Source organism: Staurois parvus, unplaced genomic scaffold, assembly GCF_062004578.1.
Source record: "Staurois parvus isolate SC_StPar_1 unplaced genomic scaffold, SC_StPar_1.0 ptg000077l, whole genome shotgun sequence".
NCBI lineage: Eukaryota > Metazoa > Chordata > Amphibia > Anura > Ranidae > Staurois > Staurois parvus.
In genome coordinates this window covers 2,566,054-2,594,041 of record NW_028317873.1, presented here as the reverse complement: position 1 = coordinate 2,594,041, position 27,988 = coordinate 2,566,054, and the positions used below count along the sequence as shown (strand labels likewise).

The 27,988-nt window shown below is 40.7% G+C and overlaps 1 protein-coding gene across 1 annotated transcript in view; it reads left to right on the top strand.

Annotated features, from left to right (window-relative positions):
• The window catches only part of LOC149469277 (uncharacterized), a 140,231-nt gene extending 113,190 nt beyond the window's left edge, over positions 1-27,041 (top strand). Inside the window, exon 2 of the mRNA XM_089669429.1 lies at positions 26,989-27,041. Coding sequence (XP_089525555.1) covers positions 26,989-27,041 — 53 coding nt within the window. The remainder of the gene's footprint in view (positions 1-26,988) is intronic.
• The last annotated feature ends 947 nt before the right edge of the window (positions 27,042-27,988 follow it).

Genomic DNA, 27,988 nt, shown 5'->3' with positions numbered 1-27,988 from the left:
AAAATCGTTTTCAGTGTCTGATGACGAATTTCCCCACGAATCATTATCACTCAATTCTGCAAGTGGTTCTGATTTACTATCGCTGTTCTCTAGCCGGTCTAAAACCGCTTTTGACCTAAAGGGACGCTTTTTGGACGCCATGGACATTTCTCAGTTTCCAGGCAGAAAGAACAGACAAAATGCAGGCAGGGCGCCGGACAAAGCACTCGGGACAAAATGTATGTGAAATGGGTTGATACAGTAATGTTATACTATGTGATTTTAGTGATTTTAATGAATGTCGCTTTTTGTCATTTTTAAATTTCCCGCCGTTCCGTTCCCCGTACGTCCCGACGCTCGCAGGGGACGGAACCCAGATGACAGATGCCAGCATCCGCCATATTACATTGCCGGGGACACTGCAGGAGGGACATCGCGGGAGCGCAGGACAAGGTAAGTGATCGAGGGATCGTGGAGCTGCGCCACATGGTATTCCCGAGTGTAGCTCGGGGTTACCGTTTGTGGTACTGAAACTTTACCCCGAGCTACACTCGGGAATACCGCCAGGGAGGTTAAACTTTCACCAAAAAAAATGGAAGCTGATTGGTTTGTATGATAAGTAAATATAAATGGCGCCTACAGAAAAGATCTTAATCTTATTAGCCAAATGGCCAATGTCTGTTCTACCAGCTGCAAAATCCGCCCTATAATCATAAGGTGTATAAACAGAAAAACAAACAATTTGTGCTAGCAAAAATATAAATACAAATATATGTGAATAAATGTCCCAAAAAAATATATAAATAAACATAAAGTCCAATAAAGTGAAAAAATACACTGAAAAAAGCATGACAATACACCACCAAATATACTAAATTAACTCACCAGAGCTAAATGCTGATAATAATCTGCATAAAGCGCTATTTGCTTTGGGAGCGATGGTCAGCAGGCTGATGAAACAAGTGAATTGACCATACACATTGGTGTTCATTTGCTAAAACTGGAGAGTGCAAAATGTGGTGCAGCTGTGCATGCTAGCCAATCAGTTTCTAACTTCAGATTGTTCAATTAAGCTTTCACAAAAAAAAAAAATGGAAGCTGGCTGGTTTCTATGCAGAGCTGCAAAAGATTTTCACTCTCCAATTTTAGTAAATCAACCCCATTGTTTTCCTAGATTTTTCCTATATGCCATATAGGAAAATGCACAAAGTGCAGAAATCGCCAAGAGAATGTTTCAAAGCTAATGTGTAATTAAACCTCAATATTTTTGTGTGAATTAACCCTTTGAGAGGAAAAGCATTGTATAATTGATACTTGTTCTAAACACTGGCATGTAAAGTACTCAATAAATATTTATATAAACATGATTTTTTAATTCTAGATTAATGGGATGTTAATAGCATTCTTCTCATAATTATTCAATTTTTTTTGTCAGTAATGTTTTAAAGGAACGGCTCTGAACACAGAGCCTGTGCCAAAGTGCAATGTATTCAAACTGTATGATTTATGTTATATATATATATACTGTCTAATTTTAACTCAAAATTAAATTTTATCATCTTAGAAATACTGTATGTAATAGCCATTTTGCTATGGAGCTGGTATAAACACATAACACAATTAAAAGTGCTGCAGGATGTACTCTTTATGCCCACATTTACTCATTTCCTGATAAGGTATAAGAGAAATTCAGCGTCGCAGTTCCTTCCTTGCAGTATTCAACAGGAACAAAAAGTGTTGCTTCGTCACTTGGGGATTCGAGAATTTTTCCTTGAAATTAAAGCCTTTGAGAGTTCAAAGGATAGATCATTGACGTTCTAAACCTGTTCTGTTTTCCTCTGACTAAATGGCCTTGAATTATTTCCCTGTGACAATCCTTTACATTGTTTATATATACATGTATACAAAAATAGATAGATAGATAGATAGATAGATAGATAGATAGATAGATAGATAGATACATCGATCGATCTTGCAGTATTAATGAACACCAATTTATCTTTAAAAATAACAAATTATTTGAAAGTGATAAAAATGTCTATATATCTCAATACATGTTTAAGTGTTACTAAACCCCACAACAGTAAAATCAGTCTGTATATGCAGTATAGCATGCTTGTTATACTCACTTCTAGAGCAGAATGAAAACTACCCCTACAAGCTTTAACATGTGCTCTGCTGGACACTGCAAGACTGCTCTAACTGCTGATGAGAAAAGGCATTTAGCAGTTTATATTTACTAAAATAATTGCATTTCCATGTTCTGTGTACTGTGGGAGACCAGATATAGTGGATGCAGGGTCCTGGGTTTAGTAATACTTTAAGTCTTGACAGTGCAGTAGAAAATAACATCTGACTAGGTAACGTCATATGGTCACATGTGTTTTGCTCTTGTACAGTCCATGCCTTTCTGTTGGATGTTGATGTCAAAGATTTACTTAAGTGAAACCACCACTAGGTCTTTGAACTCAACAACTTTTTTACAGAGGACATAAAACCTCTGCCAGTAAGTGGACATGCCATACGTTATCAGAAATGGTAAAACTGCCATTAGATCTAAACTTCATCTATGAGGTTGAAGCACAATTCCAGCCAAAACCCTTTGTGTAGTTATTGCTTTGGTAGGAAGGATTGGACATTTTTTTGGAAAGTGGAAAACGTGTCTCCAAACCTTGCAGGATAAAAACTACTGTCAGGCAATACAACTGATGTGATCTATTTAAAGACAGAGACAGTGGGGGTGATCGTCTCCTGTTCCTATCTCTAGCTCAGCTGGATTAAAAAAAATCCAGTGCTTCCAGGCATGGGGGAAGCATGTGACCTCCTCCAATCTGACTGTGCTTGAGTCAAGCATTCAATCAATAGGCCTGAGTACTGCTGCAACCTAATGACAGGGCGTGACATTACTGCTACTTCTAGGGTCTGACACCAGACAACAGCAGTTATTTTGATGCCGGCTGCAATCGAGGCTAGAAATGGTGTAGGATCATTTAAAAGGTGAGTATCAGTGGATTGGGGGAGTGAGAGACTGTGACATTACCACTTCTTCTAGGGTCTGACACCAGCCAACACCAATTATTTTGATGCCGGCTACAATTGAGGCTAGAAATGGTGTAGGATCATTTAAACAGTGAGTATCAGTGGATTGGGGGAGTGAGAGACTGTGACATTACCACTTCTTCTAGGGTATGACACCAGCCAACACCAGTTATTTTGATGCCAGATACAATTGAGGCTAGAAATGGTGTAGGATCATTTAAAAGGTGAATATCAATGGATTGGGGGGAGTGAGAGACTGTGACATTACCACTTCTTCTAGGGTCTGACACCAGCCAACACCAGTTATTTTGATGCCAGATACAATTGAGGCTAGAAATGGTGTAGGATCATTTAAAAGGTGAGTATCAGTGGATTGCGGGGGTGATAGACTGTGAAATTATTACTTCTTCTAGGGTCTGACACCAGACAACACCAATTATTTTGATGCCAGATACAATTGAGGCTAGAAATGGTGTAGAATCATTTAAACAGTATCAGTGGATTGGGAGAGTGAGAGACTGTGAAATTACCACTTCTTCTAGAGTCTGACACCAGACAACACCAGTTATTTTGATCCCGGGTGCAATTGAGGCTAGAAATGGTGTAGGACCATTTAAAAGGTGAGTATCAGTGGATTGCGGGAGTGGGAGACTGCTGCAATTTCACCTAAAAACTAAGTCACCAGTGACATTCCACAGCTGGGACTCACAAATTACCATAGTGCTAGTGTATTTCCACATTGCTGGCAATGTATCTGCATTTTTTGCTACAAAACGAACCATTGTGCAACACTAGGCCATGTTTTCAATGTGCTGGTTAACAGAGGACACTGTCAGCCTGCCTTTTTTTTGCACTTGCCAGCAAAGCTGACACTTGTTAAACTAATAACATATTTTTGTCTGAGAGGAAAAAAGTAGGTATTCTGCAATAGTGACTGTTACTCATATTTTCTAAAGCTTGCCAATGCTTTCTCTTTCTGCCTTCTGCAAATTTTTCAATTGATCAGTAAAGCTGCCCATGATAGCGATAGGCCAATGTCAACATGGCCTAACATACACCAGTGATGGGAAGGCTTGGGAGATTGGTGCAAATATATTCAGGAACCTCTAAAGGTCTACACCTAAACCTGCAGTGATTTGGCTCTCTTTCTCTAAAAAGAGTTGTCACACCAAAGAGTCACCAATGAGCAGAGGATAGACTCTTGGAGTACAAAGAAACTGCATCAAAGCACTACACTATCCAAAAAAAGTAATGCATTTGCTAGTCTTCTAGATATACAACCCACAAACATCATAAAACCATACATACAGGACGTTAAAGCAGAACTTCACCCTCACAGTCAACACTGACTATCTTTCATCCTTATGCTGCTAGCATTAGTAAATAGATAGTAATGTATGCCATATATACTTGTTTTAAACTTTTTGTTACATTTCTTCAGTTACTTCCTAGTTTCCATGCCTAGGCAAATGATGACATACATCCCAGGAGTCTTCAGGAGGGCTTTTCTCAGATTAGCACACTCTCCTGCCTACATGCCTGAGCCAAGTGCAGATAGACTCCAGGAAGTAAGTGCAACATAAATCTCCTAATTTTCAGCTTTCAGCGCTATCACACTTTGAATGACAATTGCGCGGTCATGCAACACTGTACCAAATTTCACACGTAGTAAGCAATGATGTCACAAGTGACATCTTGCTCACTACTTTGCATGTGATCACTGATTGGCCAATCAGTGATCACATGATCCGGACCTCGTACAGAGGTCCCGTCCGACGAAGGACACAGCGGGCACCGGATCGCGGTGCTGCGTGCTCCCAGGGAGCGCACACAAGCAGGGTGCGGGGAGGCCGTTTATAAACGGCCATCCATTCCCTGCACTGCCACCGTCCAGCCGTTTATATACAACGGCCGGTCGGGAAGTGGTTAATCATGATTTCTCAGCAGAATAAAGCATGGAGACATGGATGGATGGGAGAGTTTGCTTTGAATATAAAAGATGAATTAAACAGTGTTTTCGGTTTGTGGTGCTGATATGCAGTGAAGTTCACACCTTTTTATAGTGCAGAACACAACTGCATTACAGATAATGTGTGCAGAGTGCATCCGTCATTTGCTTTTGTTATGCTGTGGTGAACCGCAGTTAACAATCTTGTGATAGTAATTATATACAGGTTAATGCATTGGCTTGCTTATATTTTGAATTATCATATTAAAAGTTTCATAAAAGTAATTTTAGATGTGACCTACACATTGTTACTTTCAAAATTAAATGTGTAGATTCTAAATCTGTATGTTAGACCTTGCAGTTAGAAACCTTACTGAGTGACTGCTGAGATCAAAGCATAAGCTGTGTTTGAAAAAACGATATATTCCTTCTAAAGACTTGGAAGAAACAACTATGTTTCACACTCATTGCACTTTTAATTAGTGTTTTTCAGAGTTAATGATATACTGTTAAACATGACAAAAGATCTAATAAGATTACTTACCAAAAGATAGAAAAATAAGGGAAATCAGAGATCAAATATTTTTCATAACATTATATATCAGAAACAAAAGGAAGGACAAACAACTTCGCATTTTCTGTTGAAATTTCCTTACATTTAAAATCAGAAACCATTTACTATAAATTGAAAAAAAAATTGTATTGGCTGTCTGCCAAATTGAATGTAGCAAATATTAGCTAACATGGAATTATTGCTATAATAACCAGGGGCGGACTGACCATTTGGAAACTCGGGCACTGCCCGAGGGCCCGGAGTCAATAGAGGGCCCCATGAGATGCCCCTGGTACCTTTTTCATAGGCCCCATGATCCCCTATTGCCCGGGGCCCCATGAGTTGTCAGTCCGCCCCTGATAATAACTATATTTGCAAATGGCTTCCAGATTATGTCCAGCCAAAACCTTTTTGTTTTTATTATCGATTTATGGAAATGTTAGAGTCCCCTATCAACTTTTACTGCTTTTCAGGGCTTCATTTGAGAGACTTACCTTCACTGTCCTGTCTTGATAACATTTTACCAGACAGGAAGGAGGAGAACTCTTTAACTGCTTCCAGACTGCCCTATAGCAGAAATACTGCTACAGGGCGGCACGGGTGTGTAAAATCACATACATATATGTGATTTTGCATTTCCGGGTAGGGGGTGCACGCCCTACCCACACTGCCATTTGCGGCCACGGCTATCATTCTCCGGATCCTGGCCGGTGATTACCCGCTGGCACCCGGTGATTACCGAGCATCTCCGACGTGGAGGAGGACTGTTTTGTTTACTAGCAGTTCTCCTCCCTGTTAGCTCGGGCACACTGCTTTGGATGGCTGTGCACATTACAAAACCAAATTTCATAATAAATTTAGGCCAATATGTATTCTGCTACATGTCTTTGCTAAAAAAAAATCCCAATACAGGTAAATGAATTGGTTTATGTGAAAGTTATAGCGTTTACAAATGGTGGTATTGATACTGGAATTTTTTTTTCAACTAGTAATGGGGGCGATCAGCGACTTATAGCGAGAATGCGGTGGACATTCTGACACTGGGGGGAACTGACTTGGTGTCACTGTCATCCCCAGTGACACCAATACAGTGATCAGTGCTAAAAAAAGCACTGACACTGTACTAATGGCACTGGGCAGGAAGGGGTCAACATGAGGGGCGATCAAAGGGTTAACTATGTGCATGGAGTGTTTTACTAGGGGACGATGTGTTGGTGTTTCACTGTAAGCACACTGCTCTGGATGGCTGTGCTGTGCACAGCCATCCAGAGCAGTGTGCCCGAGACGACAGGGAGGAGGACTGTTAGTAAACAAAACAGTCTTCCTCCCTGTTGGTGATCATTGGAAATCACCGGTGATTGACAGCCGTGAATGGAACTGCAAAATCATGTATATATATACGTGATGTTGTGCACCCGTCCCTCCCGGTAGCAATATTTCTGCTATAGGGCTGACAGGAAGCATGGGAAAAAAGGACGTAAACTTCATTTGAATGCAGCGTTACATGACTGCACAATTGTTAATTAACCATTAGCCGCCCAGCCTATAGCCATTTGGCGGCATCAAAAACGCTTTAGCTTTCCGGGTGCAGTTCGCGCGGTTGCAGAGCCGCGCAGTGGCGCGATCTGTCACCGGCCGTGTACCTCGGACACGGCAGATGACAGATCTGAGTACCGGCCCCCGTTGCCGGTACCACGTGACCTGCTGTGACCAATCACAGCAGGTCACATGACAGTTGTATACAATGGATGGCTTCAATCATGCCATCCATTGTATACTAGTGCCTGGCTGTGAATGGTCACAGCAGGTCACATGCACATGTCATGTGATTAGCTGTGGCTAAATCACAGCTAAACACAAATAAATAAATAAAAAACCTGAATGAATCGATTTCATTCAGGTAAATGCTTGCTTATAGCAAAGTAATTCTTTGCTATAAGCAAATTGTGTAAAAAAAAAAAATAAAAAATACTGCTCACTTCCCCAAAGTAGTACAATGTTACTATTGTAACATTGTACTACTTTGGTCATAGTAAAATATGAAAAAAAAAAAAATACAAAAAATGTAATATAAAAAATTCAAAATAATAATAATAAAAAAAAAAAAAATATATATATATATATATATATATTTTTCATACTGTCACCACTCAGTGTCCCTGTTCACCGCCATGCCAGTTATATGATGACGCTGTACTGCACTGGTGACAGTATTTTTTTTATTTTTTTATTTTCCGAAAAATTATGACAATAAAAATACAACTTCAAAAAAACTTGCCATGCCTCTTATGAAGTACGTCGGACTGTCTACTCTGCAAAAAGGGGTCATTTGGGGGATATCTGTACTGTTCTGACATTCTTGGACCTCAAGAAATTAGATTGGTCGTCAGTACTTCAGGATTGATCAATATTCATATCTATACCATAGTTTGTGAACTCTATAACTTTCCTACAAACTAAATAATACATCCTAATTTGGGTTATTTTCACCAAAGACATGTAGCAGAATACATCTCGGCCTAAATTTATGAAGAACAATTATTTATTTGTAAACTTTTATAACAGAAACAAAGAAAAATGTGTTTTTTTTCAAAATTTTTGGTCTTTTTTTGTTAATTTAGCAAAAAATAAAAACCCCAGCGGTGATACCACCAAAAGAAAGCTCTAGTTGTGTGAAGAAAATGATAAAATTTTAGTTCGGGTACAATGTTGTATGACCGCAAAAATTGTCATTCAAAGTGTGAGAGCGCTGAAACCTGAAAAATGGCCTGGGCAGGAAGGGGGAAAATTGCCCGATATTGAAATGGTTAAAGTAACCCAGCGCCATAACGCAATAAATGGCCTGGTCAGGAAGGGGGGTAAATCCTCAGGAGGGCAAGTGGTTAACAGCAACACAGGCAGTGAGAACACCTGTCAGATTTTTATATCTGCCCCTGTTGCAGATTGTCTCCTACTTCCTGTCTGGGCAGTTTATCAACAGGACAAGAGGTGAGGGTAAACTGAGCCCAGGAAAGCAGTAAAAAGGAGCTATAATCCCTTCCTGCTTTATCCAAAGGTAGAAAAAACACAGAAAACTCCTTGTTGATCTTACCAGAAATGCTGTGTCCTTGTCATTTCCTGAGAGCTTACCAGAAAGCACAAACATCCTTATCTTTCTTCAGTAAATGAATGACCTCATAAGCTCTAATGTAATGGGGTAAACAAAGGCAGACATGTTTAAAGTCCTGCCTGGGAGGCAACAGAGTCTCTCTCCATCGATTCACTGGAGAAGTGAACATAGTCACCCAGGGACAGGAAGTGTAATACTGTCATGTTAGTCCTTATTTAATCCTTTCTGAGGCACTGACAAATATGTAGATCAGGAATTCAAACATCGCTCTGGCTTTCTAATCTGTGTGATTGTTCTTTGAAGCCGGAGATAGCCAGGCATTTGTTATTCTTAGAAGGAGGACAGCAAGGACATTCATTGGACTTCTTACAGTTTAAATTCCCTTTAACCACCTTCTGCCCGCCCTATAGTACAATGACGGGCGCAAGGTGGTTCTCTTGTTCTGATAGGACGTCATATGATGTCCTCCCATTCTCACCGCGAATGCGCGGCTCAGGGAGCGTGCAGCGCAGCGATCGCCGGTGCGCTGTGTCCCTCGGACACAGCGGATCACCGGAAGAGCCGAAGATGTCAGATCGGTCATGTGATCAGCTGTGTCCAATCACAGCTGATCACATGTAAACACGGAAATGCCGGTTGTCGGCATTTCTCTCCTCTCGAAGTGTCACGCTGACAGCTCGAGAGGAGAGGAGAGCCGGTAATCGGCTTTCCGCGGAGGGGACATGTACACTGATCATCAGAGCACTGATGATCAGTGTGTCCTGATGATCAGTATGGCCCCAGAAGTGCCACCTGTCAGTGTCCATCAGTGCCAGCAGTCAGTGCTCATCAGTGCCACGTGCCAGTGCCCATCAGTGCCACATCAATGCCACATATCAGTGCATACTAGTGCACATCAATGCCACATATCAGTGCCCATCTGAGCTGCCTTTCAATGTCACCCATCAGTGCCAGTCAGTGCCACCTATCAATGATAATGAGCGCCACCTATCAGTGCTGCCAATCAGTGCCACCTGTCAGTGCCGCCTATCAGTGCGCATCAGTGCCAGTCAGTGCCACCTATCAGTGCCAGTAAGTGCTGCTTATCGGTGCCAGTCAGTGCCGCCTAACAGTGCCAGTCAGTGCTGCCTAACGGTGCCAGTCAGTGTCGCCTATCAGTGCTGCATATCAGTGCCGCCTATCAGTGCCATATATCAGTGTCATGTATCAGTGCTGCCTTTCAGTGCCCATCAGTGATGCCTGTCAATGCCCATCAGTGCAACCTACCAGTGCCTCCTCATCAGTGCCACCTATCAGTGTCCATCAGTGCCACCTATCAGTGTCCATCAGTGCAGTCTATCAGTGCCCATCACTGCAACCTCATTAGCGCACATTAGTGAAGGAGAAAAATCACTTATTTACAAAATTGTATAACAAAACTAAGAAAAAACTTTTTTTTCAAAATGTTCAGTGGTTTTTGGTTTGTTTAAGAAAAAATAAAAATCCCAGAGGTGATTAAATACCACCAAAAGAAAGCTCTGTCTGTCTAAAAAAAAATGATACAAATTTCATATGGGTACAGTGTTGCATGACCGCGCAATTGTCATTCAAAGTGTGACAGCGCTGAAAGCTGGAAATTGGCCTGGGCAGGAAGGGGGTATAAGTGCCCTGTAGGCGAGGGGTTAAAAATTTAAAGCTGAACTTCATCCAAAAACTATATTTGACCTAGTGACGAAACGCAGTGTCTGACCCCTGCCCTTCTCACCAAAGACCAGCCGATCTCACACCATGCTGTCACTTGCGTAACAATGCCACTCTCAGCTGCGCCCTGCACAAAGACCACAATCTATGTGCCAGCAGCCTGAGAGTGATTGTAACTGGGTTAGGTTAATTACGCAATGAACCCTTCACACTGCTACCACTGCTTTTTTACAAAAAAGGAGTAAACTCACAAATCCTAGCAATAACACTATGATATTAGCATAAGCGTCTGTAATACACACTGTCACCACAGACAAGTATGTTCAGAGGATTATTATATACAGTAGCGACAGGGATTCTTTAGTTTGCATTAAATGCTTTAGAGACAGTTTCAACAATTTTTAAAATAGGGTTTATTACTAAAAAGGACAAAATGGTGCAATTAAAATATTTACAGAAAAAGATGTTATAAAGACATATAGAGAAAAATAAAGCAACAGAGAAATAAAAGAAAGGAGTTAAGAAGGCAGAATACTTGCAAAGTCCTGGTTTTAGCAGAGTCCAATTGTCCAAGCAAAAAGGTTGCCTTGGCTCTCAAGTCCGTTAAAATGTTCTTGATTGAATGGTTAAATGAGAGCTCCCTTCTCCAAGCCTGTCAGTCCTTTTCTATTATATTAAAGGGGTGTCACCTGAGAACAAATGACTAATCATCCAGTTTGGGGATGGGTTCTAAGAGGCCACCAAGTTTTGACCAAGTCACCTTCCAATTTCATACTAATATTAATAAATTCCAGTACGTGCAGGTGACATTCTAGCAACTGGCAGATTAATCAGAATTATATTTCAAACCCAGGGATACCAAACACAACATACCCTTGTCACCCAGGAGGGAAGAGACTGCTTTCTTCCCCTACCTAGGTGCTAACATCGTCATGTATGGCCTTGTTTGGTTTGCGATAAAATGATCTATTCAAATATATACCTAATATAAATGTACCCAGTTCCTGTTGATTTTTTTTAACTACATGTGAAATGGTTACGTTTTATGGCAAACTCTACATTCCTACAGCCCTAATGCCTAACAGGTCACGTGTGTGACAGCTAACTGAGTTATTGTTTTACGATCGGGCAGAGGAATGTATCTCTGCTATACAGACATCCGGCCAAGCCTCATTAGTGGTTTACAGCTCTGGAGCTCATCTATTTGTGGTTCATTTAAGATAAGAGGCTCTTTTGAAGTTGTTACAACTTACAGTTACAAATTCCATTTCAAGAGGTGGGAGGAAAGGAAAGACAATTGTAAATGAAAACAACATAGCTGAGACCTTAATAAGATGGCTGTCGTGCACAGCGTCCATGTCTATATTGCGCACAATCGTCACAGACCTGTGCATTGTAAAAATGGATCCACAAATGAATCCACACTAAATGAATGGTGCCCCATGTTTCTAGGCTGCAGAGTTGTATACAACTCTAACTTTCACCCACCCCCCTCCAGTACAAATATCCATTTAAGGAAGGATGGATTTGCTTCAGTGTAGGGCTCATGTGAGTGTGCAAACTTCTGTCCATAGCTGTGTGCATAGGGATGTGCATTAGCGGACACACACATTAGTACTTGTATGCAAAATTTTTGTTTACAGATCTTTTTATTGAGGGATAGACTGCAAGAACAGCACAACTTCATGAGGTATAGTATACATCAAGAAAATGGCACATAAGTAATAAACAGTATTATAAAACACAATCATAAAGAAATAAAGTTTGAGTACATGACCGAGGTAGGCAGTAAGATATGCAGAACAACCACACAACCAACAAAGATTCAATAACAATCAATCTATGATAGTCCATTAGTTGAACAATAAATGACGATGTGTTTTCCAACCATCCCATTTTCTGGTGAATATGTGCATCCTATCCAGCAATGTTTATTGAATACGTTCCATGAGCATTACTATATCGACTCTCCGCAAAACAGAGGCTAAAGCTACCACCTGTGACTTCCAATGAAGGGCAATGGCCTATAAGGTAGAGACACAGATAGTGTGAATCAGCCTCATTACATTGGCTTGGGTCCCCGAAATGGGAGCACCCAGTAAGCAAACTTGCATCGTATGCAAACTTAACATGCACATTCAGCACTGGTATTGGTTGCTGATTGAACTTTAGCTTGTTTCTGTTTAACTGTGGCCTGATCTGTTTATTCTGCCTCTCCGTGTATGACCCAGCTGCTTCTGGATTTCTGCCTTCTCACTGTAACCTTGGCCTCAGCTTACCTCCTTCTGCCTTGTACTATGTTTGCCTAGCTGTTACTGACTTGGGCATCTTTCTTGGGCTCTGTTTTTGCTTTATAGTTTGTGCTTTCTGCTCTGCTTTTCCTGACCTTGGTTTGTACTCTGACTTTGTCTTTGTCTCCTCATCTGGTATCTTTCTGCCTGGCTGTGTCTGCCCTTTGTGAAGGCCTGAACCTTGTTCTTGTAACCTGCTTGGGTACCCTGGTGTTCCTGTGCTTCGATCCCACTTTCTGATCCTCAGTCCTGTGCTCCACACATCTGGCATCAACACAGATCAACTGTCTGCAACTCTGGTATTTGTGCCTATCCATGACCTCAAGCTCTCTGTCACCACCTTAAAGAGTATGTGGCAGAAGGTGCAAGAGGAGCCTCCTCATCTTTTGGGTCTCTTCCAGGTATGTGATAGTCTGGCACTAAAAACGTTCTAGCTGGAATGCTTCAATGAAAGAGGGTCGCTCGAACTCCATTTCCTTTTAGTAAACCTCTTGCATTCTTTTCAACAAATGCAGTGTGCTGTGTGATTGGAGGAAGGACAGATGAATGCTAGGATCTTCCCTCCTCCAAACTTGGAAAAAGCTTGGATGAGTCTTCATGAATTGCCATTATTCTTGCAGTGGGAGCACTTTGAGATAAAGTGATAGGTCTAGTAAATGAAGATGCTCATAAATTTGTCAAATTGAATTATCAGAACAACCTATTGTCAAAATTTGTTAAAACTGCACTCTGATTTTTTTTATTTATTTAAATATTTTATTAATTTTCCAATTACCATTTTATGTATACAAAAGCCAATAAAACAGACAAATATAAAAAAGATTCTCAGATTTGTGTGCCCTTATATCAAAATATTACTATTAATCTTAGTAACCTTTTACCCCTCGCCAATATTACTGAATTATAATATCTTTTCAGGTCTGGTACCCCCAAGCCACCTTTCTCTTTATCTCTACTTAGAGTTTCATAACTTATTCTAGGCTTCTTGCTCCTCCAGATAAATCTTGTTAGAATTGTTTTAATTATTCTAAAGTACTCCTCTGGTAATTTAATTGGTATCATTTGAAATTTTTATAGAATTTTTGGAACAATTGCCATTTTTATCAGGTTTATCCGTCCAACCCATGACTGAAATCCCCATCCTAGTTTCTTTATTTCATCCTTAATCTCATTTAATAGTGGAATATATAACATTAAAACAAGTGAAGCGCTAAAAATAGTCCTCAAAATGTGAATAGTCCTCAGTATAAAATGTGGAACATATATATATGTGATAAAAGTTCATAAATTGTATAAAGAGCTCCGTGTGAATTCACATATCTCAGTGTATCACTCCTTTATAGGATAGGTGAGGGGCAAGGTTTGGAGGAGCCTGCGAGCCTTGACGTCACGCCACCAAATCAAGGAGGTCCGGCGGCCCCTATTACAAACCAGCTGATTAGTGCTCATAGCAACCTTATGGTTGTCATTTTTTTACTGATGCTGTTTACCGCATGACTTCTGGTGTATGCTTTAACATCTACATGTATGGGAATACCTTTTATGCTACTATTCATACCTTTCATTAAACGCTATTTGACTATACTACACTATGGGCATCTCCATTTTTTGCTCTTTACTGAGCACCTAATCCCCCAGAGCTCCCCCTGATGATCACCTTACCATACTGAAGAGGCTGCACTCGTGTCCTTAAAGGGGACCTCCGGTTGAATATTCTTGATGACATCTACCTATCCTGGGTTGATTTTGTTCCTATGCTGAGAGGGACCCATTGGCAGACCTCCATTATACTATGCACTGCACATAACCATTGCGCGTCCGGTGAGTACACACTTTATTTATTACCTTGCCCCTCACCTATCCTATAATGGAGTGATACACTGAGATATGTGAATTCACACGGAGCTCTTTATACTATTTATGAACTTTTATCAGATATATAAATATTCTACATTTTATACTGAGGACTATTCACATTTTGAGGACTATTTTTTAGCACTGCACTTGCTTTATTGTTATATGTCATTTGGAAGGTTTATGGTTTCCTTTTTTTGTGCATAGCTGCTTATTTATATTGAGCGCTCGCTGAGTTGTCTTCTCCTTTTAATAGTGGAATATAGTTTAATCTGTATAAATTCTTTAAAGATACAGTTAATTTTATACCAAGATATTTTAATTCTCTTTCTCTCCAAACAAAGGGAATTTCTCCTGTAACTTTTTCTTTTCTGTCTGTAGAAGGTTTATATTTAAAATCTCTGTTTTAGTTGGATTGATTTTTAAATTTACACCTCATCATATTCTTTTAAAGATTTCAGTAAGTTTGGCAATGTTATCCTTGGATTTCCAACATAAAACAACATATCGTCTGCATAAGCTGCCACCTTATGCTTTATTTCTCCTACCCAAATTCCTTTTACATCTATATTATTCCTGATGGTAGCCAAGAGAGATTCCAAAGCTAAGACATATAACAGTGGAGACAGAGGGCATCCCTGTCTTGTTCCATTCTGCATCCCGATATATTCTGATAATTCCCCATTAACCATGATTGCTGTCGAAGGTTGACTATATAGTTTCCTTATCCATTCTCTCATTCTAGGTCCCATTCCCAGAACTTCCAAAGTATCTAGCATATATCCCCAGTTTACTCTATCGAATGCCTTTTTGACATCGATCGAGAGAACCAACACAGGAGTTTTCTCTTTCCTACTTTTTTGTATGAGAAACAATGATCCTAATCCGTCGTCTCTACCCTCCCTCCCTGGGACGAACCCTACTTGATCTATATGTATCCATTCTGGCATTAGGTCTTTTAATCTATTTGCCAGAACTTTTGCATATAGTTTAGTATCTGTATTTAATAAGGAAATCGGTCTGTAACTTGAACAGTGAGTGTCGTCTTTGCCTTCCTTATGTATGAGTACTACATGAGCTTGCAGGGATTCCCTCCTCATTTCCATCTCTCCTCCTAAAGCATTCATATATATCCTCAATTTAGGTAGTAATATTTCTTCATATTTTTTATAGTATCTCACTGTATACCCATCGGGTCCTGGACTTTTCCCAGCAGCAGTACTTTTTAATGCTAGATGTATTTCCTCTTGAGTTATTGATGTTTCAAGCGATTTTAGTTGTTCTTCACTTAGTTTTGGTAATCCCGCCTTTTTTATATATGCCTGTCTTATTTCTGTTTTTCTTACTTCATCTTCTCGTTTGGTACCCTGTGGCTCAATAATGTATAACTTATTATAATATTCTTTAAACACTTTTACTATGTCTTTAGTTGAATACACTAATTCTCCTTTATTATCTCTTATTTTCTCTATATAATTATAGGAAATTATTTAATTCTTCTCTTTTATTTATTATCTTCTGCATAATCTCTTTTGTTGCTCTATTTTTGTGTATCTGCTCTAAATCACAGAGTTCACTAAAAAACGTATTTATTTTTTCTCTTCTTTCCCTCTTCTTCTTTGCTCCTATCGCCATTAGTGTTCCTCTGATATAGGCCTTATGAGCTTCCCACACTGTGGCTACCGACACTTCTTCAGAATAATTTTCCTCAACAAATTGCTCAATTTCCTTCTTCACTTTCTGATCCGTCTCTTGATCCTTTAGCATCCATCCTTTTCCTCCCCTCTGCTCATTTCCCAATAGTAATTGCATTGTGAGAGGAGCATGATCTGAAATCGTCATGGCTTCAATATTTACTTTGGCCACTGACTCAATGGGGTTTATTTACTAAAGCTGGAGAGTCCAAAATCAGACTCCCTTCTGCATAGAAACCAATCAGCTTCCAGGTTTCATTGCCAAAACTTCATTGAACAAGCTGAGGTTAGAAGCTGATTGGTTTCTATGCAGAAGGGAGTCTGATTTTGGACTCTCCAGCTTTAGTAAATAAACCCCAATAAGTCTATGATCCATTATTATGTAATCCAATCTTGAATACATCTCATGTGTAGGAGAGTAAAACGTGTAGTCTATATCCTTCATATGCTTAATTCTCCAGATATCTACAAGCTGGCATTGAAATAACATTTTTTTCAACTTTTTTAAAGACCTACTACCATCTCTCTGCACCGGAGAAGCCACGTCCATCTGTGTATCCATACAAAAGTTGAAATCTCCTGCCACAATCAAATTACCTTTTTTAAAATCCATTAATTTCCTCAGAACATTTTTTAGAAATACCTCTGGTTTCTTATTCGGGCAGTAAATATTTGCTAATGTGCATTCTATTTCTTGTAGTCTTCCTTTCAAGAACAGGAATCTCCCTTCCGGGTCTACCAATCTCTCTTCCAACTTAAACCTTATGTTTTTCGTGAATCCTGCTGCCACTCCCTTTGCACGTCTAATTGGGGAGTCTGCTTAAAACCACTCAGGATAATATCTGGATTGTAACTTCACATTATTTTCTTGTACTAAATGTGTCTCTTGTAGAACACCACTGAGGAGAGTCTGTGCTGAAGTTCTTTAAGTATCCTAAATTTCTTCCCAGGACTATTTAAACCTCTAACATTATAAGTCACAAAGTGAATCTCTTCCGTTGTTCTCTTTTTCTCACCTCCTCTCATCCTTCTTCTCCCTTCTCCTTTCTCTCCCCGCCTTCTCTATCTCTTCCCCTTGGTTCTCTAAAGCTTCTCCAGACTAATGTACCTCCTGCTATCCTGCATAATCTTAGGCCGCCACCCCCCCCACATCCTCCTCCCTCCCCCACTTCCCATTCTCCCATCCCATCCCTTCCCTTTTTAGGCCCATATTTAGCCTATGAATCATTTGTGGTCCTAATCCCACTCTTGATTCCACTTTAGGGTGGAGCTCGGAGCATGTACACCTCATCCCCTTTACCCCCCCCCCAGCATCCTGCCAGGACAGCCTAGAAGAAAAAAAAAAGGGAAAAGAAAAGTAAGGGGGGTAGGGAGGAGGAGAGAAGAGGAGAAGGAAGAGCGAAGAAGAAAGGAAAAAATAAATAAAAGGAAAAAAAGGGGACTAAGCCCCTCCACCTCCTCTCCCCCCACCACACCCCCCCTCACCTCCTGCCTCCCTCCTGAGCTACCTGCCAACTCTCGTTCCCCCCCATTCCACCCCGGAATGACTATATGACTCGGGAAACGTTAATCTTGCCGACCTTCCTTTCTTCCACCCGATCAAACATGCTGGGAACCCCCAGCTATATCAAACATTCTGCTTCTTCATTTGTTCTATTAATGGTTTCAAAGTTTTCTTCCTTAACAATGTCTCTGCAGCAAGATCAGTGAAGATCTGTAAATTTGTTTCTCCACATTTTATTACAGCTCTTCCTTTCATCCTCTTCCAGATCTCCTCTTTATCCCGGTAGTATTGGACTTGAGCTATAATATCTCTGGATCTTCCTTTTTCCACCTGCTTGGTATAATCTTCCAATTCTGTACACCCCATCAATTTTATAGGGTTCTGCTGCAGGTCTGTCCATTATTGTGTCTAACATTTTCTCTACCATTTCCCTCAGGTCTTCTCCTTGGGATATCTCTGGTACACCACGAATTATTAAGTTGCATCATCTATTCCTATTTTCCTGGTCTTCCAATTTATACAGCAGTTTCCTTTGTTCTTTTTTCATTTCCCTCATTTTGTTTTCTAAGACCTGTATCTCTTGGGTGTGTTTATTTGTTTTATCTTCCATCTCCTCCACACTAGAAAGGACCTGTCCCAGATCTTTATATAACTTTCCCATTTCTTTTTTTATGGATATTTCCAAGCCTTTAAACATTTCTGATGTTTCTGATTTAGTTGGTAAATGTGAATCGTGATCTTCCAAATTCTCCAGAACAATTATTTTCTCCATATCTGCTTCTTCTAAATTTTGCCAAATATCAGACATTCCTTGGGTTTTTCTGGGGCTCTCACCATTACTGTTCTCCATCCCACTTTTTTCATTTATTCCCCTTTACCTCTCAGGGGTCTGTTTGTCCTGCCCGGGGATATATTTCTTAATTGAACTTGATATGGGGGCTTTTGACCCGCCTCCTTTTGTTGTTTTGTTCTTCATTTTGATATGTTTCCAATATCCAATATCTAATGGGTTCTTTAGTCCTTCTTCCTTTAAATCTTCCCTTTCTTCCTTCCACCTATCCCCCTCATTGACCCCCTACAGGAGCTAGCGTTCTTTATGTTTTTTAATATAAGACCCTCTTCATCCTCCGTAATGACCCCTAGATGAACCCCTACTCTTTTATCCATCCACAGTTACTTCATTTTTCCATTTAACACTCAACAAGTATTACAATTCATTTTCTTCAGCCACTCTCACTCACCCATTTCACTGTCGCTTTTCCACTTCTGGGGGGTGTGTGGCTTCTGGCAATCTCATTCGCAGTGTAGTTAGTGAGCACCACTGTAAACAGACATGAGTAAAATCATGACATCTAAACATCTTCCAGAACGTTTTTGGTTTTTATACATTCCTAACTATATTTAATAGGTTTTTTACATAATTTGTTAACATTTGGAAAGAAGCACTTAGTATGCATTCACACCTGCAAATGCAACAGCACACAAATTACATGCAGGAACCCCAGTGGGGGTTCCTAAGATTAGCTGCAGGAGGTAGCTTTATTGAAAACAATAGGAGGCTGCAGGCTCCTACAGCTAATTGTGGTCACTCGCATTGGCAACTGTGTATTATCCTATACTAAGAGACGCCAATGGGAACACACACATATATATACTGAATGGCACTTTAATGGCTTCCCAGTCTTAGTCCATAGGGTTCAATACTGATTTGGCCCACCCTTTGCAGCTATAACAGCTTCAGCTCTTCTAGGAAAGTTGTCCACAAGGTTTAGGAGTGTGTCTATGGGAATGTTTGACCATTCTTCCAGAAGCGCATTTGTGAGGTTAAACAGATTTCAGACAAAAAGGCCTGGCTCGCAGTCTCTGCTCTAATTCATCCGAAAGGTGTTCTATCAGGTTGAGATCAGAACTCTGTGCAGGCCTGTCAAGTTCCTCCACCCCACATTCGCTCATCCATGTCTCTATGGACCTTGCTTTGTGCACTGGTGTGCAGTCATGTTGTAACAGGAAGGGGACATCCACAAACTCTTCCCACAAAGTTTGGAGCATGAAATTGTCCAAAATGTCTTGGTATGCTGGCGCCTTAATATTTCCCTTCACAAGAACTCGGGGTCCAAGCCTAACCACTGAAAAACAACCCCACACCATAATCCCCCCCGACCAAACTTTACACTTGGCAAAATGCAGTCAGTCTAGTATCGTTATCCTGGCAACTGCCAAACCCAGACACGTCCATTGGATTGCCAGACAGAGAAGCATGATTCATCACTCCAGAGTACACGTCTGCACTGCTCTAGGTTCCAGTGGTGGCATGCTTTACACCACTGCATCCGATGCTATGTATTGCGCTTGGTGATGTAAGGCTTGGATGCAGCTGCTTGGCCATGGAAATTCATTCCATGAAGCTCTCTATGCACTGTTGTTGTGCTAATCTGAAGGCCACATGAAGTTTGGAGGTCTTTAGGTATTGACTCTGCAGACAGTTGGCGGCTTCTGTGCACTGTGCACTTCAGCATGCGCTGACCCCTCTATGTGACTGAGTTGCATTGAATTCACTGAGCTCCTGAGAGCGACCTATTATTTCAAAAATGTTTATAGAAGCAGTCTGCATGCCTAGGTGCTTGATTTTATACACCTGTGGCTATGGAGGTGATTGAAACACCTGAATTCAATGATATGGAGGGGTGTCCTAATACTATTGGCAATATAGTGTATATATATTGTATGTACACATTTATATATGCTTAAATCTACAACGTATCCATACATATATACAGTATAAAAAAAGGGAAATTATCAACAGGCACTAAGGAGGATGTTGTGGTAATGAAAAGGATTTACACTGTTACCAAGATTATGATAATAAAAAACTTGATTTAAAATAAATTTAATTGAATTAAAAAAGAACCCATTTGCAGCCCACAGTGTGTTCTGTGGTCAATATAATGGAAATGTAATCATTATTTGGGATGGCCCTTTGTTATCCCTTGTCACCACAATCATTTTGGACTTTCTTTAAAGGATAAGTTGACTCTCACCTTCTTGGACCTAGATTATGCTATGAGGACAGAACTATTTTTGCCAAAAACTATACCAAAATTAATTTCTTCACTATGATAGCTGCCACCACCCATGGTGGATTACCAATGATCCAAAAAGCCAATTTTGCTGATTTAGGCATAACTTTTCTAAGGTATTGAACTATGCTACCAGAGTATTCACCTTAAACAAAAGTTTCTTGACAAGGAGTATCCCAATTCACTCATTTTATTTGTCTGAGGATAGGCCACCAAAATAATTATGAAATGATAGTGCACAGTTGGTGAGGTTCATTACCCAATTTCATAGTAAGCCCTGGTTCACACTAATGCGGTGCGGCACATCACCTGTGATTCACACGGGAACTGCACTGCATTCTTGTGAAATCACATGCAATGTCTGTGTGGTGCGATTTGAGCCATACATTTTTGAATGGCTCAATTCACATTGCATCCACACCAAAAAGGTGCAGGATCCTTTTTTTTACCGCACTTCATTCGCATCGCATGGGTGTTCACACCCATGCAATGCGAATTCTGGTAGTCACACTGCATTTTGTGATCTGTTTCGGGGTGTCGTTAATTTAACGTTGACACTCATACCAGATTGCATGGACACCTTACGACTGCAATGTGATGTGGGAAACACACAGGATTTGCTGCGTTTCCCGCAGCGCATTCGTGTGAACCAGGGCTCAATACCGCAAGATGAACAACTTCCTTAAAAACCATTGGCTGAACTTAATGCAAGATCCCCACCTGAAAACTGCCATTATGGATAAGCGCAAGTTGACATACAAAAAGGCACCTTAAGTGAAGTGTAAGATCAATCCCAGTAAAAATAATCTCTGATGTCCAGTAAATCCTCCTTGATGCTTTTTTACTCTTAAAGAGATGGTCTAATGTGGTAAAACATTATGTATAACCTGAAATGTATGCGGAAAGTAGTACAAGCACCTAAGTATATATATAAGTAACAAGCTGCTATGCACAAAAAAAGGTACCAATATCACTCTAAAACCAACAATGTATATAAGAAGTGCAGCGCTCGGTAATAAAAACAAATATATTTATATTGGAATGGAGGTTGATCCCATACAAATGCACAAAAAGCAAAGAAATAGTCCAGGAAATTAATATGAAAATTAAAGTGCTCAGGTGACATGAGAGTCCGGTATCCGTGTGGTAGTGATAAAGTAATGCGCACTCACTGGACGCGCATATTAAGTGCACTTTTGTGTATAAAAAACCCAGATGTCATCTGATGGTGGATGGTCCTCCTCCTATTTGGTATGAGGCTGGTAGTCCACTTCCACTAGGGGTCCCCCTATGTGCTCCTGGTAGGTGGTATCCCTCTGGGTGAGCTGGGTTCCACGTCTGGTGTAGTAAGATGGCCGCCGGAGCTCCACGTTGCTCCGGCGGCGTGACGTCACGGTGTGGTGTGGCTCCTCCTGACACGTATCGTGCTCAATCTAATAGACAAGGCAGAGTTAAATAAATAGCATGGGAGGGGGGGATGTTCGCTGCCCTAGGGACCATGTATCAGTGCAGACATTTTTTTTTAACTCCATGTGGCCACGAGCAGTGATTTTTAAAGCACTGACATTTACTAAGGAAAAAAAGAAGCCGGCAATGAGGTTTTATTTACTGGCAATTCAAACCGTGTCTTTTTTTTTTTTCTTTGTAAATGTCATGTTTGCTGTAGCCCATCAACCTCTAACTTCAGTTAGTTTAATTAAGCTTTGGCAACAAAACCTGGAAGTTGATGGTTTCTATACAGAGTTGCACCAGGTTTATGCACTTTCCAGTTTTAGTAAATCTCCCCCTTTGAGTCTACTATGGATTTTAAAGAGCTACCTCAAACAAAAAACAGGTCCCTCCATACCAAACACTTAATCCGAGCAAGCAGCATGCACCCCCATCTCGAATTATACCAGGCCACTTTCCCTCAACAAAGCACCTTGTTCACATGTTGATGAGGACAAGGACCTTTTCCCCACAATCCTGACTGATAGTTGTAAAGGTCTGTGGTTGGGGGGTTTATTGGAATTGCTGATCCTTAACCCCTTCCCGCCGGCACCTCCCAGCGCTTTAAGAGTTTCAGAAGCCTGGAAGTGGGGCGGGCGGGGTGTGGTTTAGGGATCATGTGACGCGTCGTCACGGCGGTCACATGATCAGGAAAGGTCCCGATCTAAAGAGCAGATCGGGACCTTTCCGTGAGTACTGGACATGTGTGCTGAGAGCGCGCAGAGCGTGCACTCTCAGCACATATGTTTTTTCTTACCTGAACACAAATGTGCGGCCGCTCGATGTCTAGGCCCAGACGCCGGGAGGCTGCACATTTGTGTGCGGCCGGGGTAAAGGGGTTAATATTTATTGACAACTGTAAGCTGTCGTGTTCATCCATGTTGAATGCCTTAAATGTTTGGTGTTTGGATAAATGTCCAAACAGCCAGTGTTTGGTCAGAACTTACGTTTAGAGTGAACACTGAGCTCATCGCTATTAGTAAATGCATCGTTATACACTCTACAATTATTTGTCAATTACTGGCAGATTATATCAGAAAGGTCCTATTTTGTTATAATCATCAGCCTTTGCAGAAGCCCTTTTCTCACAGGATGCAACTACCTTCCAGTAGAAGTAATAAAGGGATTTGTATGTATTCCCTTTTCTGCTTTACTTTTTGAAGCTGGAAATTGGCAAAAATAATGCTTTTAATAGACTTCAGCAAGTTTTGTCATTGTGTTTATTTAAATTACAGTAATTCATATTTTCAACTGATTACATTTTAAATACACATTTTTCATTTCCACACTTATATTCTATGGGTATGTTTTTAAAAAAATTGTTTTTCAAACATTTACCGTGCCCCAATCTCACAAAGGTTGAGTTTTCAAAGCGCCCTCTGAGTTGTTGCAGTTTATGTATAGTTAAGGTCGTTGGTATTTTCCACAGATTAACCCTTCATGACTGGGGACAAACTAAACCTTAACCCAGTTTTGCAACTTTTACATGTGTTGGTAAAACTGTACATATGATTGCAACTACTTTGTGTATCCAAATTGGTCTTTGGGGGATTTTTTTCAATTATTAAAGTAAAACTGACCCACAATAGTAATAAAATATCTTTTTTTTATTTATCTGCATATTTCTTGATATTACCATTACTTAGCACCTAACAACAACCCACAATTCTCCACATATGTTTGTGTTATTTGTTGTTTGTATATCCCTAAAATATACTGACCCTGACCTCTGACCAGGGGTGGACTGAAAACTCATGGGGCCCCCGGGCAATAAGAGATCATGGAGCCCCTGTGTCCTTGCTCACACTCAAACCACACCCAAAAAAAGCCTATGAAAGGTACCAGGGGCATCTCATGGGGCCCCCTACTGACCCCGGGCCCTCGGGCAGGGCCCAAGTGCTTGAATGGTCAGACCGCCCCTGCCTCTGACATTTGACCCTTACATTGACCCAAACACTAACCCTGACACTGACCTAGATTAAACCTTGATCAAGCTATTTTTTCTGTATGTTTAATTTTTTTTTAATGTATTTATTTATTTTGTTACACACACTTTTGTTTGTTAACATCTTCCTCCCCTGGCAAGGAGATAAAAATACAGTGTATCTTTCTTTCCATTCAGTGGAGATAAAAGCCCAGGGGAGAGCTGCACAGTGGTAGATCACTGTGATAGCCAATCAGAGACTATCCCAGCAATCAGATGATTGGGAACTGGGACTTTTGGTTGCCAGTCATTAGTAGGAGATCCAGGACTATCGGTGAGAGCCCAGTCTCTATGTTGGAAGGTTGTGATCGAGCCCATTCCCAGCACAAATACAGGGACACAAAGCTGTTGTGTCCACCTCCTGTACTCTGCATATATTTGTTACCATGTTGTAAAGGGGTTAAGGGAGATTTGACTGAGCCCCAGCAAATGTTGCAAAGAAACACTCTAAAATGTACAGTTATACTGTATAAGGTAGAGGAAAACACAACTCTATGGGGAGAGTGTGATGGTGAATTATACAGTATAACCTCTCCAAAACCGAGCTCCTCATCTTTCCCCCTGCCAACACCCCCCCCCCCATCCTATCCATCATCACCAACAACTCCACTATCACTCCCGCCCCGCAAGCCAAAGTCCTTGGCGTCATTCTTGACGCAAACCTCTCCCTCCAACCGCATGTCAAATCACTCACAAACACATGCAGGCTCCATCTTCGCAACATTGCCAAGATACGCTCCTTCCTCACCCCAGACACCACCAAACTTCTAGTACACTCCCTCATCATCTCACGCCTTGACTACTGCAACTCCCTCCTCACTGGCCTACCCAAGTGCAGGCTCTCCCCGCTCCAGACCATCCTGAACTCAGCTGCCAGACTCATTCACCTCACCACCCGCTCCACCTCTGCCACCCCCCTCTGCCTCTCCCTCCACTGGCTCCCGATTGCCCAACGCATCAAATTTAAACTCCTAACCCTGACCTACAAAGCCGTTCACAACACTGCCCCTGACTACCTCACCAACCTGATCACCAAGTACCACCCTACCCGTACCCTTCGCTCCTCACAGGACCTCCTTCTATCCTGCTCCCTGGTCTCCTCCTCCCATGCACGACTGCAGGACTTCTCCAGGTCCTCCCCCATCCTCTGGAACTCACTGCCCCAATCCATCAGACTGTCGCCTTCCCTATTCACATTCAGGCGCTCCCTCAAAATCTCTTCAGGGAAGCCTACCCCACCCTCACCTAACGGCCATCCTCCCTCATTCCTCCCACCACTTCATCCCCCTCAGCCACTTCCTACTGTACCTTTACCCCCTCCCTCCTAGATTGTAAGCTCGTAAGAGTAGGGCCCTCTTACCCCTCGTACGTTGTTTGTTGTTGTTGTACTGTGCCATGTATTGTCCCCCCTATTGTACAGCGCTGAGCAAACCCTTTGGCGCTATATAAACTCGTAGTAATAATAATAATAATAATAATATATCTAGCATTGTTCTACTTCACTAGTTACTATTTTTTTGTTCAACATATTTTTCATGTTAAATCTTTGAAACTTGCTGTAAGCCCCAATCAGAGGTTGTTTTTGTTTCAGTGCAGATTTACAGGGTTGGCTATTTTGCATTCATGTTCAGTAATTCTTTGCCCCTTTTTGATCTGCAGTTACCTGGTAATGCACATTTGATCAGTTATTACATCAGCCACTTGAAGGCTTTACAGCTCAGTTGAGTGTACAAGCAACTGTGACAGTTATTTTTTAGATTATGCCTTGAATGTAACTGTTTTGGGTGTAGATCTGCTTTAAGTTGCATGTGCACAAAACCTCATAAACTGAGATATGCAAATGAGTTCCAGTACCTTTTTAAGATTTTGTAGGTTGCCATTTCCAAGCCCATAATTATCTTCATCAGGAGCTGTGCTTCTACAAATGCTGTGTAAGTGATATAGGTAAATGTAAATTGAGCTATCACTCTTGCATTCAGCTCCTAAGTGTAATTTATGTAAAAGAAAACTGTGACCTATTCAGAAGATGTGCAAGAAAATAAAGTAATTGAACAATATTTACCTGAAATGCTCATCTAAATGGTATATTTAATGGTTGTACTGTTCAAATGACTCAGAATTTTCCCTAAGAGAAATGGCTGTGCTTAATGGCTGCACTGTTTAATCTACTCAGAATATTCTCCCAAAGGTTAGGGTATGTGCTCAGGAAGTCCTCCTAGGAGCTGAGGTACGTGTCCTCAGGAGGACGTTGTCATAGCAGTTGAGCTGTTAATAACCTGTCATAAGTACCTTATTATTCTTATGCATCTAAACATTTTTTCTTTTGCATATTTTATTTAAAAGTAACAGCTGCCAAAATGCAGCAAGTTAATTTCAAAAAGAAGTAAAAAGAAGAGCAAGCAAGAGTTGTAAGTGGTCTTTTCTGTAACCTTGACAAGACATTTGTTGAGCTATACAAATAGAGAATGAGACTTCCTAGAAAAAGGTTCTTTATACTTCTCAGAAAGAAATTTCCCAGCATGTTTTAGAAGGAAGTCATGAAGGAAATGCGTTCATTTCTTGTTTATACAATAGACTTTTTTTTTACTACTAAAGGATTTACTATAAAAAGTATTTGTAACATTTTGAGGATGTGACATAGATATTACGGATGTTTTTTGCTAAAAAAAGTTTGGATCACGGTGTTCAAAGAAAGTACATTTTCCTTGTTCATTTACTGGTTGTGTTTGTAATTGCTAAAAAAAGGGTGTGTACAATTTACTAAATGTACTATGTGTTTTCCTTTCAGGGCAAACAGATAAAGTTGTTGCTGTGGAATCCACATCTATAAATGTCTTGTGACCAGAAGTTAAGATTCACATGATGCTCTAAATGGATCCAAACTGATAGCACCATTGGACTTTTTATACCATTTAAATCACATTAAAATATTGTAACATCTATTCTCTGCATTGACTGCTTTACATTGGATTTATGTTCTCTTTATTTTCTACATTTCAATAGCAAAATAAATATTAAAAAACAAACTAGTTGTATGCATTCAGCATTGTACTTGCCACATATTGTAAATCCTATATGTATATATGCATATAATGGTCACTGAACAAAATTACAAAACTAGGCTTATCCATGGTAGGGGCAAATCCTGTGTGTTTGCAGTTCACAGTCAGCCATCAATCTAATGCAGGAATTTGCTTTGTAACCATAATGCATTGAATAGCATTTGAACTTAGGTCAGCTGGCTTTGAATAACAAAAAATGGCGCCTTGTTTCATGCTGGCCAGTTTATTATAAATGGGTTGTTACCCAGCAGCAGTTTTTCAATGTCTTTTGTAGTAGTTTAGGGATAGTTGGCAGTTTGTTTGTAGGTAAACTTAGTTGTTATTAGGGATGAGAATCAACACAGGATTCACCATGAACTACTATTGCCAGTAAGTGCTTACCGCTCCGAGACTTGTCTGAGTGTATGCAGGGCTGTTTCAGCCGATGTTGCCCGCTGCAGGTCGTCATATAACACCACCATTGCTTTAAAAAACGCTGTTACCAAATCCAGATGTGGATGGCGGGTCTCGAGTAGTCGGTGGGCCCAGCCCTGGGGTTCATCTTGCAGTAGCGATATAATAAACCCCACCTTCACAGATTCTGCAGAAAATGTCCGCGGCTGCAGCTCAAAGTAAAGTTGGCATGCATTGCGAAATGCCCTGAATTTTCCTCGATCCCCATTGAACCGTTCCGGCATCAGTACACGGGGTTCCGGTGGAGGCATTGAGACCATTGCTCCGACAGGA